At 55.3% G+C, this 14,807-nt stretch overlaps 1 protein-coding gene across 3 annotated transcripts in view; it reads right to left on the reverse strand.

The window, feature by feature from the left end:
* The window catches only part of COL5A3 (collagen type V alpha 3 chain), a 35,659-nt gene that overhangs the window by 10,390 nt on the left and 10,462 nt on the right, over positions 1-14,807 (reverse strand). For 2 of the 3 annotated variants that reach the window (XM_043586471.1, XM_043586470.1), the window contains exons 14-47: positions 14,746-14,802; positions 14,601-14,654; positions 14,363-14,416; positions 13,741-13,794; positions 13,606-13,659; positions 13,369-13,422; positions 12,976-13,020; positions 12,815-12,868; positions 12,588-12,632; positions 12,374-12,427; positions 12,176-12,220; positions 11,196-11,249; positions 11,058-11,102; positions 10,860-10,913; positions 9,327-9,371; positions 9,157-9,210; positions 8,907-9,014; positions 8,411-8,464; positions 5,174-5,227; positions 4,684-4,728; positions 4,386-4,439; positions 4,225-4,269; positions 3,806-3,859; positions 3,653-3,706; positions 3,509-3,562; positions 3,265-3,372; positions 3,012-3,101; positions 2,699-2,752; positions 1,781-1,888; positions 1,557-1,664; positions 1,407-1,460; positions 911-964; positions 161-268; positions 33-86 (exon numbers count right to left, since the gene is read on the reverse strand). In XM_043586471.1, the coding sequence (XP_043442406.1) occupies positions 33-86; positions 161-268; positions 911-964; positions 1,407-1,460; positions 1,557-1,664; positions 1,781-1,888; positions 2,699-2,752; positions 3,012-3,101; positions 3,265-3,372; positions 3,509-3,562; positions 3,653-3,706; positions 3,806-3,859; positions 4,225-4,269; positions 4,386-4,439; positions 4,684-4,728; positions 5,174-5,227; positions 8,411-8,464; positions 8,907-9,014; positions 9,157-9,210; positions 9,327-9,371; positions 10,860-10,913; positions 11,058-11,102; positions 11,196-11,249; positions 12,176-12,220; positions 12,374-12,427; positions 12,588-12,632; positions 12,815-12,868; positions 12,976-13,020; positions 13,369-13,422; positions 13,606-13,659; positions 13,741-13,794; positions 14,363-14,416; positions 14,601-14,654; positions 14,746-14,802 (2,082 nt within the window). The remainder of the gene's footprint in view (positions 1-32; positions 87-160; positions 269-910; positions 965-1,406; positions 1,461-1,556; positions 1,665-1,780; positions 1,889-2,698; positions 2,753-3,011; positions 3,102-3,264; positions 3,373-3,508; positions 3,563-3,652; positions 3,707-3,805; positions 3,860-4,224; positions 4,270-4,385; positions 4,440-4,683; positions 4,729-5,173; positions 5,228-8,410; positions 8,465-8,906; positions 9,015-9,156; positions 9,211-9,326; positions 9,372-10,859; positions 10,914-11,057; positions 11,103-11,195; positions 11,250-12,175; positions 12,221-12,373; positions 12,428-12,587; positions 12,633-12,814; positions 12,869-12,975; positions 13,021-13,368; positions 13,423-13,605; positions 13,660-13,740; positions 13,795-14,362; positions 14,417-14,600; positions 14,655-14,745; positions 14,803-14,807) is intronic. The other variant, XM_043586472.1, reaches the window with a different exon arrangement.

The following is a 14,807-nucleotide window of genomic DNA, read 5'->3' on the forward strand; positions in this document are numbered from 1 at the left end:
GTGCCCTCCCGCCTTCCCCAGGTTGTCCATACCATGGACCCTACATCTCCGACCTCCCCTTTCTCTCCAGGAGGGCCCGGCAGTCCCTGTGGAACAAAGAAGCAAGATTGGAGCACAGAGTGTGGGGAAAGAGGCCACGCCCCCAAACTCAGACACACACCTGCAGGCCAGGGGGGCCAATCACCCCAACGAAGCCTCTCACTCCATCATCTCCCTTCTGCCCAAAGAGGCCTGGTGGTCCCCTGCGTCCCTGAGCCCCATCTGCTCCCTGGGAGAAGGACAGAAACAGGGCACAGTGAGGGTGTGGGTCAAGGGTTGGAGACAGGGTCAAAGTCAGGTTAACGGTTGCAGTCAGGTTTGGGATTAAGTTTGGAAAGGGTCAGGGTTGGGCTTGGAGGTGGGGGTACAGGTTAAGGGTACAGAGTTTGGGAATTAAGTCAAGAGTTGAGTCAAAGTTTTCAGATGGGCAGCGAGTGGTGAGATGGGCATTGGGTGGTGGGTTGAGGTCAAGGTCATGAGCAGTGTTCAGACGAGGTGGAGGTGAAATTTAGGGTCGGGCTTGACATTGGGGCCAAAGTCAGATTCAAAGTTTGGGTCCAGGTTTGGGGTCAGCACTGGAGGGTGGGTCAAAGTTGGGCTTCAGGGTAGGACTGGGTCAAGGCTCAGATTTGAAGATAAAGTTTAAGCTGGGATTGAGGTTCAGGTCATAAGTGGGGTTGAGACTAGAACTGCGATGGCCTTCAGGGTTCAGGTTGAGGTTGGGATTGAGCCAGACTCTGGGATGAGTTCCTGTTGGGTGTCATCACAGAGGGGTAGGGGTGGGGTTGAGTTTGGGTCTGGGTCATGGTGGAGGACGCTGTCCCTTCCCATCTGGGATCCAGGCAATGGCCACAAAGCCAAGAGCACTCACCGGGGAGCCTGGGTGTCCCACGGGACCCCGTACCCCTGTTGGTCCAGGCGGGCCCTGGGGGAGGGAACACAGCCAAAAACACCTCAAATTCAAGATTGGGAGCGCGCTCAAGATGACATTCACTGCCTCCCACTGCCCCCGCCAGGAAGCAAGAGCTGCTTCCCCCACAGTCCTGTCGTCCTAGCCACCAACAAGTGGGATCAGATACAGACATCGTCCAATGCTTGGGTCACTAGGACTTTTCCCCAGAAGTCCCTCCAGGGACTGAGCTGGCTCACAGATGCAACGCTTTGGCTGAAGGTCCTAGAGGGAAGCTGGGGAGGTGATGCCCCAGGGCCATGCAGAGTCACAGACAGAGAGATGGCCACCAAGGAAAGGGAGAGGAGAGGGTAGCCATCTCAGCACCCTTCCCATTCTCCTGGGGTCCCAGCTATCCCCCTCATCCATCCCTCTGCCTTCCCCTAGGCCCACCTCCCTCACTGGCCCCCACACTCACCGCATCCCCTTTATCGCCTTTGCTCCCTTTGTTGCCAGGGGCACCCACTTCCCCCTGCAGAGGAAACAGGTGAGGGAGGACCAACATGGCCTCTCCCTACCCTGAGCCCCCCAGCCCCTCCTCCACGAGCTCTTGTGTCCGTGAACTCACCTTGTCCCCATCCTCGCCAGAAGGCCCAACAGCTCCCGGCGGTCCAGGAAGCCCCAGGGGCCCTGGGATCCCATCTTTGCCGGTGGGGCCAGGGGAGCCACGTTCGCCCTGATGGGGGAGCGGAAGAGGGGATGGTCAGGGGCCAGGGCAGAGGTGAAGGTCCGGGGATGTGGGGGGTGCTGGGTCCTGAGGATGCTTGAGGACTATAGCAGGCAGGCACTTACCGGGGACCCCTTCTCGCCTGCAGGGCCAACAGGGCCTTGGCCTCCACTTTGGCCGGGAAGCCCCATGCCTCCTGCTGGGCCCACAGGACCCCGCTCCCCAGGAGGGCCCTGGAAACAGGGGTGAGAAGTGTGGGAAAAACAGCAAAAGTTCTCATGGATAGAGGGGGTTTCAAGCCACCAGGCACTGAGGCAGGTAGTTAACCAGCGTCATATCCATCTGTTCCCTTCCGCACAGTGGCCAGAGGGACACCTGAGTCAGGGTACACATGTCCCTCTGCCCACAGCCCTCCACGGCTCCCACCTTACTCAGAGAAAATGCGAAGTCCTCCTGGTAGCCCACAAGGCTCTGCACGAGTTGCCTCATCACCTCCTGCCCTCTCCGCCTCCCACTCACCCCTCCTCACTTCTTTCCAGTCACACAGGCCTCTTCAGTATTTCCTCCAACATGCTAGCACACCCCAACCACAGGGCCTTTGCACATGCTATTCCCTCTGCCTGGAACACCCTTCCCCTGTATATCCGCATGGCTCCTCCTTCACCTCCTTCAGGTCTCAGCTCAAATGTCACCTTCTCGGGGGGCCTTCCTTGACCAACCCATTTCAACTGCTCTCTCCCTACTCCCCCTTCTCTGTGTCATTCATCACCAACTAGAACAGAAGCTCCAGGAGAAGGGAGGTTTTTATATGTTGATGTCTGGCATGCAGGTAAGTATGTGTCAGACGGATCATCTCACTGAGATTTACAGTCTGTGGGGCGGGGCTGTGTTACAGATGAGAAAACTGAGGTCACGAGGGTGACCCAGGCCTGTTTGACACCCAAAATAGTGGACTTAATCATAGCGATGCCCAGCTTCCCAGATGCCCCAAGCCCCCCCCACACACACACAGCCCCCCACCCAGCAGATGGGGTTACACTTACATTGGCTCCAACAGGGCCCAGGGGGCCTTTGTCACCCTTTAAACCAATAGGTCCCTGAGGGAGGAGATGATTCAGTCAAGAGACCCCCCCAAGGGTGTGGCCCAGGTCCTGTCTTCACTCTGGGGGCTCACAGTTCCCACCTTCCTCCTGGGCACTGAAGGTCAGGGGTGTCTCTCCTTTAGGTCCCTCCGGCTATGATTCCTTTACTGCACCCGGGATGCCATCACCATGTCCCTCCCCCCGAGCCCCCCTTTCCTTCTCTGCTTCACAGGCCAGCCAGGCACATTTAGGAGGGGTTCCAAAGAATACTCACGGGGTCGCCAGGGGCTCCTTGGGGGCCGGGGAAGCCCCTGGGTCCAGGCGGCCCTTCCTTCCCAAGGGGCCCGGGTGGCCCCAGGTCTCCCTATGGGAGTGCAGGGGGAAGGTCAGCCTCCAGAGAGGTGCAGAGGTGCTTCCCCTCTGTGAATCTGGGCCCCTCCCCCACGGAGCTGATTCTGAGCCTTGGGGTGGCATGTGGCCAATCTCTGGGGCCACTCAGCCAGATTTCTTAGGGGGTAGGGTCTCACCTTGACACCCTCTCTGCCTTCCAGGCCCGGAAGACCTTGTTCACCCGGAGGTCCAGGCGGGCCTGGGGGGCCCCTCTCGCCCAGAGGTCCCGCTTCTCCTGTCTTTCCCTGGAGAGGAAGGAAGCTTCTCTTGAATGGAGGCCGCCCGGGGTCGGGGGCGGTGGTGGGGGGGAAGGTCTGTCTGAGATGCACCTCCCCCCGAAATATCTGCAAAACTGGAAAGACCTGTGGGCTCCCTTCTGACCTGAGGACCCACGACACCAGCTGGTCCAGGTGGGCCTGTCTGACCTTGGAAGCCCTGGGGAGAAAAATTTAAAGGGGTGTCACATGGGAGAGAGAACCAGAGAGCCTCAGGGGGTGAGGGGTCAGAAGTCAAGGGGCCACTCACCAGTTCTCCTCTCTGTCCAGGGTGCCCGGGACGCCCGTCCTTCCCCTGGGGACCCTGGGGAGCAGGGTGGGAGGGAGATGAGACGGCACTAAGGAGTCTCCCCACTCCCTGGGTTCCCTCCGGGCCCCCCCCACCCAGGGTGCACGCACTTACAGGGGGACCCTTTGGCCCGGGGAATCCAGGAGGGCCCTGCAGACCTGGGAGGCCCTGAAAGGGAACCAGAAGCCACGGTCTCATCCCTCCTGCCCCCCGAGCCCCACATACCGAGCACGTGGAGTGCTTTCTGCACACCGGGCAGGGGGCCAAACACGCACCCGCAGTCATTCATTCCAATTGTCACCGCAGCCCTTTGTGGTTATTCCCATTTTATAGAGGGGGAAACTGAGGCCCAGAGAGGTGGAGTGACTCGCCCAAGGTCACGCAGCAGCTGAGTGGCAGAGCTAGGGCTTGAACTCACAGCTCCGGACTTCAGAGGCTGCGTCCCTTCCACTGCACCCTAACCACCTCCTGGGTTCGTCTCCCAACCCGAAACACACACACACACACACACACACACACACACACACACTCACCTTTTCCCCAGGGATCCCAGAGGCCCCGTCCTGGCCCACATCACCCTAGGACAGAGTGGATGGGATTCAGGCTGCAGGACAAACTCACAGGGAGGGCCGGGGGAGCCCAGGCGGGGGGGGGGCCCGCACGAGGCCACCCACCCAGCCCACCCAGCCCATACCTTGGGGCCCGGTTGCCCGGTGGGACCTGGTTGGCCCCTCTCTCCACGGGAGCCCTGAGTAGCAAAGAAGCAAAGATGAGAAGTGAGAGGGTGCGGGAATCTAGGAGAGAGACAAGCCCGACTCGCCTGGGCCGCCTCCCGTCGTGACCCCTCCTTGCCCCACCAGGGACACGGACATAACCCAGACCCCAGACGCTCTGCCCTGCCTGCTCACGATTCCCCCCCACCGACCCCCCCCTCCTCTTGCAGCCCCTCCTCGCAGCCCTGCCCCCCAAGGCCCAGCATTCACTCTTCTTACTGGTGGCCCCCGCTCTCCTTCCAGGCCCGGCTGCCCCGCTTTGCCCTGGAGAACAAATCAGGTGACGGGGAAGCAGAAGACAGTTATGGCACAAAGACGGGAAACACACACAACCGGGCACAGACCCAGAAAGGCACCTGCTGTACATTTCTTCACAAGACTTTCACACACACACACACACACACACCCCCCTACGCACATTTATGTCCACGGCCACGCACGTGCATGCAGGCTTATGTCCTTGTTTACCGCAGGCCCGCGGGTTGTAACACCCAGACCCCATCTGATCTACACCGAGAGGCACCCGTACACGCAGACTCACGCACAGTAACGCGAGGTGGGGTCACCTATCTGTGCCCCGCACCGCAGATGGGAATGTGCATGCAGACAAGTGCTTCCAGGCTTAGCTACGGGGGCCTACCCACTGCCGTGCAGAGCTGCACGTGTTCCCCCGAATAAGCCCTACCCTTCCCCTGGCCCCTGGACTCACCCGCTTCCCTTTTTCTCCTAAGGGTCCCAGCGGCCCAGGAAAGCCAGTAGATCCCTGAGTTGAGAGAAATAGAGAGAAAAGATGGGGGGTGATGGTTGTGGAGTGGGTGGTCAGCAAAGTTGACCCCTCACCCTTCAGCCACTCCATCCTTTCCAGAAGTTTCTTTGGTCCTTCCAGGCCCATCCTCCTCCCAGGCAGCCCTCTGCCCTCCTCTTTCCCCTCGCTCACCCCTTGCTCCCTCCACTTCAGCCACGCTGGCCTCCTCCATGCTACTCAGGCACACCAGTACACTCCTGCCTCAGGGCCTTTGCACTGGCTGCTTCCTTCGTCTAAAATGCTCGTCTCTCAGGTCCCCACACAGGCAGGTATCCCTATGGTCTGGATCTCATTTACATGTCAGTTCCTTAGAGAAGTCTTCTGCCACCATCCTGACCACCACGTCCTCCAAGTCACCCTCTGTCACCTTGTCCTAGTTTGTTTTCCCATAATACTTATATTGAAATGACCTTGTTCACTTGCTTATTCATCCGTTGTCTGTTTTCTCTGCTCTGACATGGTGCTCTGATCTCCTGATCTTAATCCCCTCAACCTGGTACACAGACAGGGCTTACTGGATATTGGTTAACTGACTGACCCCAGTCCATGCTGTCCTGCCCATTTGGAGGCATCCTCCCCCGTCCCCACAGAGGAACACATCACAGGTTCTGCTATCCCCTCCCACTCCTCACCATGTTTTGAATCCCAGACCCCCCACTGGATTAGCTGTGTGGCCCTGGACAAATGGCCCACCCTCTCTGAGCATCAGTTTCCTCATTTGTAGCCTGGGGACACCAATGATACCTCCCTCACAAGTTTTTGGTGAAGATTAAAAAAAAAATTTTTTTTTAATGTTTATTCATTTTTTGAGACACAGAGAGAGACAGAGCATGAGCGGGGGAGGGGCAGAAAGAGAGGGAGACACAGAATCCGAAGCAGGCTCCAGGCTCCGATCTGACAGCACAGAGCCCGATGTGGGACGCAAACTCACGGACCATGAGATCATGACCTGAGCCAAAATTGGGCGCTTAACTGACTAAGCCACCCAGGTGTCCCTGGTGAGGATTAAACAGAATAATGGATAGGAAGCATTTTACACTGTGTGTGGCACATAGTAAGTGTTTATGAAATATCAGCTGTCATCATTCATGCTGATTATCACTGACTGCTATGGACTGAATGTTTGTGTCCCCTCAAAATTCATATGCTGAAGTCCTATGTTGAAGAATGGTCATTTGGAGGGGCGCCTGGGTGGTTCAGTCGGTTAAGCATCTGACTGGCTCAGGTCATGATCTCACGGTTCGTGAGTCCGAGCCCCATCTCGGGCTCTGTGCTGACAGTGTGGAGCCTGCTTGGGATTCTCTCTCTCTCTCCCTCTGCCCCTCTACACCACCTTCTCTCTTTAAAATAAATAAAATGAGAAAAAAAAAAACTTTAAAAAGAAAAGGAGTCTAGGTCTCTCTGTCTCTCTCTCTCCCTCCCTTCTTCCCTCTCCTTGTCTCTCTTTCTCTTCCACTGCCATGCTAAACCTTTGGTCTCAGACTCCTAGCATCCAAAACTGGGAGAAATAAATTTCTGTTGTTTCAGCACACCCCCCCCCCCATCTAAAGTATTTTTGTTACAGCGCTAAGACCCTGACACTGGCTAAGGCACCTCAACTCAACCAACACACCATGCCTTCTGCCGTGTAGCACGCGATGCCCAAAACACACAGACTGGTCGTGGCTAGGAGGCTTTGCTCTAACTCCCATGCACTTCTGCTCCAGCAGATTGAGTTCTATTCTAAGTTACGGTGCCTTGAGTTTCCTCCCAAATCGGTTTATGTCAGTTGCCCTTGCTCTCAGAGTCATGTGACTCAGTGAACGTTTTTACAACAACGGATGGAATGAAGAATGGAAAAAAAAAAAAAAGACATCTATTGAACCTAAGTCAAATGGAAAAGACTCGCTATAGAGAGGGAAGTCACTGAAAAAAAAAGTCACTGTCAAATTAGGCACGCATAAGATGACTGCCAGATGGAAATGACAAACTGTGGCACTCTGGAAGGATTCTGCACTCAGCTCTCTTCCCAAGTGTCCAAGTTTCTGCTTCATTTTATATAAACCCACACTATAAATCATCAGTGATGTAATGAGGGTGTGGTTTAGGCAGAAATACATGTCTAATCAGCAGCCTCATCCATCAAAACATTGGCAAAACAAATGTACATTTTATATAAGTGCATTTTAATATGTTATAATTCAAGATATGTCAAATATGTATTTTTTAAAGTTTATTTATTTTGGGGCGCCTGGGTGGCGCAGTCGGTTAAGCGTCCGACTTCAGCCAGGTCACGATCTCGCGGTCCGTGGGTTCGAGCCCCACGTCGGGCTCTGGGCTGATGGCTCGGAGCCTGGAGCCTGTTTCCGATTCTGTGTCTCCCTCTCTCTCTGCCCCTCCCCCATTCATGCTCTGTCTCTTTCTGTCCCAAAAATAAATAAAAAACGTTGAAAAAAAATTTTTTTAAGTTTATTTATTTTGAAAGAGAGAGAGAGAGAGAGAGAGAGCAGGAGCAGGGGAGGGGAAGGAGGAAAGAGAGAGAGAGAGAGGGAAAGAAAGAATCCCAAGCAGGCTCCACACTGTCAGCACAGAGCCCGATGTGGGGCTCGATCTCACAAACTATGAGGTCATGACCTGAGCCAATATCAAGAGTCAGACGCTTCACTGACTGAGCCATTTAGGAGGCCATTTCTGTTTTGTGTGTGTGTGTTGTTTTTTTAGTTTATTTATCTTGAGAGAGAGAGAGTGTGTGCGTGAACATGAGTGGGGGAGGGGCAGAGAGGGACGAGAGAGAGGTCAGATGTGTATTTTTTGTGATTCTCCTCCTTACTGACTTTGAACCGACCTCAATCACACCAAATAAGAAGGATCCTATAGTTTGATTACCAAAATTATCAATGTTACTATAATCAAGTTGATGAGACAAATACAGGATCTCCATTTTGCAACAAGCAAGTGGGTTCAAGAGACTTGACCAAGGTCACTTAGCAGGTAAGGGGTTGGTATCTGAACCCAAGTCTGATGCGAAAGCTCACGTCTTCGCCGTCTCTCAGTGACCGGTGGGGTGGATGGCTCAGTGCCCCAGACCACAGCCTGGCCCTCCAGATGCTGATTAGTCTCTGAGTCCTGCCCTTGCCCACCCCTAACCCCTTAGCTTCTTACCTTAGGGCCTGGACGTCCTGGGTAACCTGGGAGACCTGGCAACCCCAGCTTGCCCTGCAGAAAAATTATGGGACAGAGGTCAGGAGTTGAACCCTGAGGATCAGGAAAGAAAGGGCAGGACGGCTGGGACAGGGGGGGCGGGGACAACAGCATAGAATTCAGGGAAACGTGAGTTCAAGTCTTGGCTCCTGCCTGCTACAGGCATGTCTTTGGGCAACTCATTCCATTCCATTCTGTTGCGAACCTCAGTTTCTTTGTCTGCAAAATGGGGGTAAAAATGCCCGTCGCCTGCGGTGGGGATAAAAATCAGATAATGTAGTACGTGCGATTTCTCTATCATGATGAGTGAAGGAATCAGAGACGGTAAGCGAGGTAGCAGTCTCCTGAGGCTGGAGACAAAACTGCCAAGGGCAGAAGGCAAAGGGCCAGGGAACACCTTCGCTGCAGGATGGGAAGCTGGAGGGTAGACTGGAGAGGGTGACCACGGTCCATTCACCTTCTCCCCAGCTGAGCCTGGGGGCCCCTCCTCGCCGGCCAGCCCCTCCTGCCCCTTCAGCCCTTCGGGACCATCTTCTCCCCGAGGACCGGGGGGCCCGGGGGGTCCCTGCAATAGAAAGGCGGTATCAGGCCCTGTGTCACTCCGGCCGCCTCCAGCTCCCTGTCTTAACCCGAGCACCCCCACCCCCACCAATGTCTTCCCCAAACTCCCCAGAACCACTAGATCCCTCATCTGGAAATCATCTTACCCGATCTCCTTTAAGCCCCCCATCGCCCTTGAAGCCTGGGAAGCCATCCTCTCCCTGGGGGAGAGAGAGTGTTAGAGGTCAGAGGTCAGAGGTCAGGGTTTCAGGGAAGGGACACAACCAGAAGCCCGTTATTAGGGCTCCCCTCAACCAGGAATCCCCTTCCTTCTCACCTTCTCTCCTTTCTCCCCCTGGAGGCCACGGTTGCCAGAGGTACCCTGAAAAACAAAAGAGACCTCCAGTCCCGCTCCTGCTTCAGAAGGGCCTTCCAGCTCAGTTCCCTGTCCCAAAACAGTCAGGACAGTCCCAAAAGGATATTGGACACGAGTGGAAGGGGGCAGCCTCAGAGGAGATGACCCTTCTCCAAAGCCTTGCTAGTGTGGTGTGGAAGAGGCTGCCTCTCCGCCCCTCTTCCCGCTGGCAGCCTCCCAAGGTCATCTGTGTGGGGGTGTGCAGGGAAGGCCAAATTTCCGAGGAATTGATTCCAATCTCCCAGGGACACAGTGTCCACAGTTCCTTCTGGCAGGAGAACGAGGATGAACATTCCAGGCCCCAGTCTCATTCTAAAGGCAAAGGAATGTTCCCCATTGTGCTGGCTACAATGCGACTCTGTGCCTGGCAACAAAGCCAGTCTGTGCTTAGCTACACCAAGGCTGCTCAGTTCAAGACCAGGTGCCCAAACCCCGGGCTTGGGTTGCAGTGAAAACTGCACTTGGCTACAATGCGACTGAGCTCAGAGACTATAAAGAAATTGCACTTGGATACAGCCTAACTGTGTTTTGACAATAGCATGGCTGTCTCCAGCCACAGAAAGACACATGTAACTGAGCTCAGAGACTGTAATGAAATTGCACTTGGATACAACATAACTGTGTTTTGACCATAGCATGACCGTCTCCAGCCGCAGAGACACAAGGTTTAACTGAGCTCAAAGACGACAATGAAGTTGTACTTAAATACAGTAGAAGTATTTTGACCCTCGCCTGCCTCCGGGCAAGTCCTTTGACTGCAGCGTAACCAAGCTTGGCTACCGTGATTCTCTGACCCTGGCTACAACGAAACTAGACTCAGCTACAACATGGCCTTCAACTCGCTCTCTATAATTATGGCTGGTTACGACATAACTCTGACTTTGGCCACCCATAGGACTCTGTGGCCAGCTGCAATAGAACCACCTCCTTGGCTCGGAGATAACTGAGCTTACCTCCAGTGCAAAAATGTGACAAGTTGCCTCTTGGCTACCACCAAACTCTGTTCTCAGACCACAGGTACCATACTTGGCTACAACGTGACTGGACTCATACAAATGTGAAGTCCAACGTCCCTGCCCTCGGTCAACAGTACGGCTCTTGGCTTATCCCAGCATTTCTGTGCTTGAAGATCATATGGCCCTGGGCTTGAGGTAAGACATAAACTGTCTGCTTCACTACAGAGTGCTGATCTGAACTGAGCTTAGGCCCTTCATGGGCCTAACTATTCTCAGTTACAAGGTGACAACTACATGACGGTACCTCCCTTTGGCTGTTCAGCTCCAGGTAACACACACGTTTCTACATATTGTCACTCAGATTGAAACCCCACTCCCCCCACGCCTTTCCTGCAGATCGATACCTCTCAGCACATGTGCACAGGTTTACCATGAAGCTGGTGCCCTGGGGCTCATGCCAATGAATCACCCCTACTTATGTGCCCCAAGCATCACCTACCTTCACACCCCGAGGTCCAGGATAGCCCGGGGGTCCTGCTGACCCTGGTGGACCCTGGGATGGAGATAAGGTCAGTGCCGTCCTGTCCTTCCCCCTCCATGTTACCAGTGCCCTCATTCCTCTCCTCATGAGCCCCTGACTCCTGGCCCTGCCCTACCAACCCTCATCGCCAACCCGGCCTCTCTCCAGGCCACTCACCTGGGCCCCTTTCTCTCCTGTGGGACCCTCATGGCCCGGGTGACCCTGGGGAAAGAAGTTGTCAGGGACCTGGATTTGCCATCCAAATTCCCAAGCCTCCCCCTCCCCCTCCCCCTTCTGCCAGCACCCACTTCTCACCGGAGGGCCATCAGATCCTTGAATGCCTGGAATACCTGGGTTTCCAGGGGGGCCCTGAAAGAAGGTGAACAGTAGGGAGAGACGCAGAGTCTCAGTCTGGCATCCCACCAAGAACAGCCCTACTCAGACATGCAGCGACATCAAGGTCACAGAACAAGCACACCCCACGGGCTGCGAAACCTCTCCCTAGCTCTGCCCAGTCTTACTGAGTGACCCTGGGCCAGCCCCTTTCCCTCTCTGAGCCTCAGAAATCCTTCACTCCTGGGAGAGTGGAGACAAAGGAGGTAAAAACAGGGTGAGGAACACGTTGGGCTGGGGGACTCCCCAGCTATAGCCCTTTCTTTAGAAGTGCCTCCACCTTCATCTGAGAGAGGTGGGCCCAGGCAGGCATGAGGTGACCCCCTGTGTTCTGTGAATAGTTGATAGGTCCAGAGGCGGGCACTGGGTCCAACTAAACCAATCATTTTCTTCTGAGAATTTGAGGTAAGCGACGTCTCACTTCATAGGAACTATGATCAGGTGGGTTTAGGTAAAGAAACTATAAGGCCATGCGGAGCTGGGGGCTGAAATGGTGATAAATCGTGCAGAAACGGGACTGGCGGGGGGGTGGACAAAGACACGTGCAGGAAAAAGCCTGTCTGCTTGAGGGAGAGGGAACACATGTGCCGGGGAATAAAGATGACACCACAGACCCCAGAGAAAGGCCTTCCTGGCCCATGGATCTCGCTAATATTTTTGATGACGGTGGCTTCTGTGGGTTCCCCTAAATCCTGACAATGTGCCCTCATTTCCATTTCTCCCAATCAACCCTTTCCCGTCAGTGATTTTTTTTTTTTTTTTAAACTCTCAGCTTGCTGAAGGATTGTTGCGATTCACCATTATCCAGGGCTAACCACAGGGCCCTGGTGGGAAGCTTTTCCTGCAGCAGAATTGAAGGAAGAAGACAGGAGAAGGTGGTGGTAGGTGGGGTTGTCACTCACCTTCTCCCCAGGAGTGCCAATGGGCCCCTGGGGGCCAGGGAGTCCCTGGGGACATAAAGAAAGAAAAAAAAAAAAAAAAGGAAGGTGAAGGAAGACATGAGAAATGAGCAATGAGCTGGGGAGTGGGGAGGCTGGGAGGGGTCTGTGACCATGGCCGACTACTGTCAAACCCCGGTTATTGAAATCGATAGCTCAAACCTGGGATCCAGGATTTCCCTGCTGTCCTGGAGGGCCTGGTTCTCCCGGAGGACCCTGGGGAGAAAGTGGGGGTGCTGTGACTCTGGAAGGGACCCCAGCGTGGAGGTGCCAGTGAAGTTGACAAGGGGGCCAGGGGAGTGCACAGGGATATGGACAGATGGCCACGGGGTCAGCGCATCAGAAAGCGCTAGGGGTCAGAAGGCGGGACACGTACCACATTTCCCTTGGCTCCCGGAGCACCATCAATCCCAAGTACACCCTGGGGGAGGAGAGGGTGTGAGACCCGGGCAGATACCACACAGGAGCCTGAGTCTGAGACACCGAGAGGTACAGGTGGGAAGATGAGCAGGCAGCGGAATCAGGTAACAGAAATGGGCACGCAGAGGAGACAGAGGTGAGAGGAAGACAAGCAGAGAGGTGGACAGATAGCGACAGTCTCACCGGGCGTCCCAGGGGACCAGGGGAGCCTCTAGGGCCGATCAGTCCTCGGGGGCCCTGCAAGGAGGTAGGAGCATTATTCCAGCACCCCTGCTCTGAGGACCCGGGAGTCCTGGCTCCCTCCCCTGGGCCAGGCAAAGGGGCCTGAGGGCCCTGGTACTCACCGGTTCCCCAGCCTGGCCTGTGGGCCCCGGAGGTCCCTCTGCTCCCTGTGGGAAAGCATTCATCACTCGGTGGGGGGGGGGGGGGGGGAGGAGTATAACCCTCAGAAAACCACCTTCCCTCATCTGGGCACCTCTTCCAGGGGATCCCAGAGCCAGAGTGTAAGGCAGTAACCAACAGACTGAGCACACGTGATTCAGTTCGGGCCCCTGACCCCAAACCTGAGTCCCACCTACCAACTCTGGTACTAGCTCCCAGCCCTCAGTCTACCTTTTTGAGCCCCACTGACGATCCTGGCCCTCCAGCACAGACCCTCACCTCTCACCCCGGCCCCTGAAGACTCCATTCCTCTCTGACTCTCACTCTAAACCATTCCCTCTCTTCCCCAAACTTACCTTCTCACCATCCTCTCCTGGGGGGCCAGGTTGCCCCACATGGCCAAAGTCACCCTGGATTAGGAGGGGGGGGCGTTCAGAGTGGAGATGTGAGGGTAGAGACCAGCCTCCCAGGGAAGGACATGCGGCACAGGAATGAGAGCTCGGACATGGGGATGGGGATTCTGACCCCGGGGGTGGGGAGGGCATCCTGAATACTGGGAGGCTTGACATGCAGGAGGGGCCTCACACACTCACCCTTTGGCCCTTCTCACCAGGCAGCCCTGGCAGGCCGTCAAAGCCCCGATCACCCTGCACAAAGAGACACCGCCTGAACCCCGAATCCTCGACCCAACCGTCCCTCCAAGTCCCGAACCTGACCTTATCACCTACCTTAGGTCCTGTGTCCCCTGGGAGGCCCCGGGCCCCATCTGCTCCAGAGCGGCCCTGTCAGGGAGGTGACAACATCAAGACACCCATCGCTGTCTGTTGAGCTCCTCCCTCGTGAAGAATCCTGGGGGATTCTCTGTGTATCAGTTTAACCTCCCAAACACATCTCAAACCCGTCCACTGTTCTTTATCTCCAGGCCCTTTCCCCGAGTGCACATCACCAGGATCACAAAAATTAAAATCTCCGGTCTCCATTAATTGTCCCAGTTCTTCATTCCCCGCTGCATTTAAAAATTGTCTGGAATTATCTTGCTCATCATCTCCCTCAGTATACCAGTCTTTTCTTTCGCGCATGCTGTTCCTTCTACCGGAATGCCCTTCCTCTCCTGTTTACTTGGTTATACCTCAGACCTCAGTTCAAGCATCATTCTCTCTAGAAAGTCCTCCTTGGCTCTGTGACCTGACCAGATCCCTTGGTGACAAACTCAGTGGAGCTGCCATTCTCTGTCCTCGGTGCCCTTATCCCACCAATGACACCAGCAGACCCTGTGGGCACGGAGCCAAGACTCCTGTTGGGTGTTGAGGGATAGATGAGGGATGGCCTAAAGACTTACGAGTTACTCACCATCTTTCCCTCCCGGCCAGGGGGCCCAAGAGGTCCCTGAAGGCCTCGGGGACCCTAGGAGAGAAAAGGAGGAAGAAAAAGGAGAACAAGAAGGAGAAAGGACTTATTTTTAATCATTCTCAGCAATTGCAAAGGTATCGTCAGCCCCTTTGTCATTGTCCTCAAACAGCACTTTATCCTGTGGCTCCGGGAGAAGACCCTTCCCCTCCAATCCTGGCCCCATCCCCACCAGCCTCACCTGTGGCCCCATTTCTCCCATCTCTCCTTTCTGACCGGGATATCCAGGGAGACCCTTGGAGGAAAGAGATGGGGAAATGGAATTAGAGGGAGGTTGCCCTTCTCCACTGATGTGTCCCCCTCCTCTGTACAGTCTCCTTACTCACCACAGGGCCTGGGCGCCCAGTGAGCCCCACCGGGCCAGGAGGACCTTTCATAGACAGCTGGA

Source organism: Prionailurus bengalensis, chromosome A2 (genome assembly GCF_016509475.1).
Source record: "Prionailurus bengalensis isolate Pbe53 chromosome A2, Fcat_Pben_1.1_paternal_pri, whole genome shotgun sequence".
Lineage (NCBI taxonomy): Eukaryota > Metazoa > Chordata > Mammalia > Carnivora > Felidae > Prionailurus > Prionailurus bengalensis.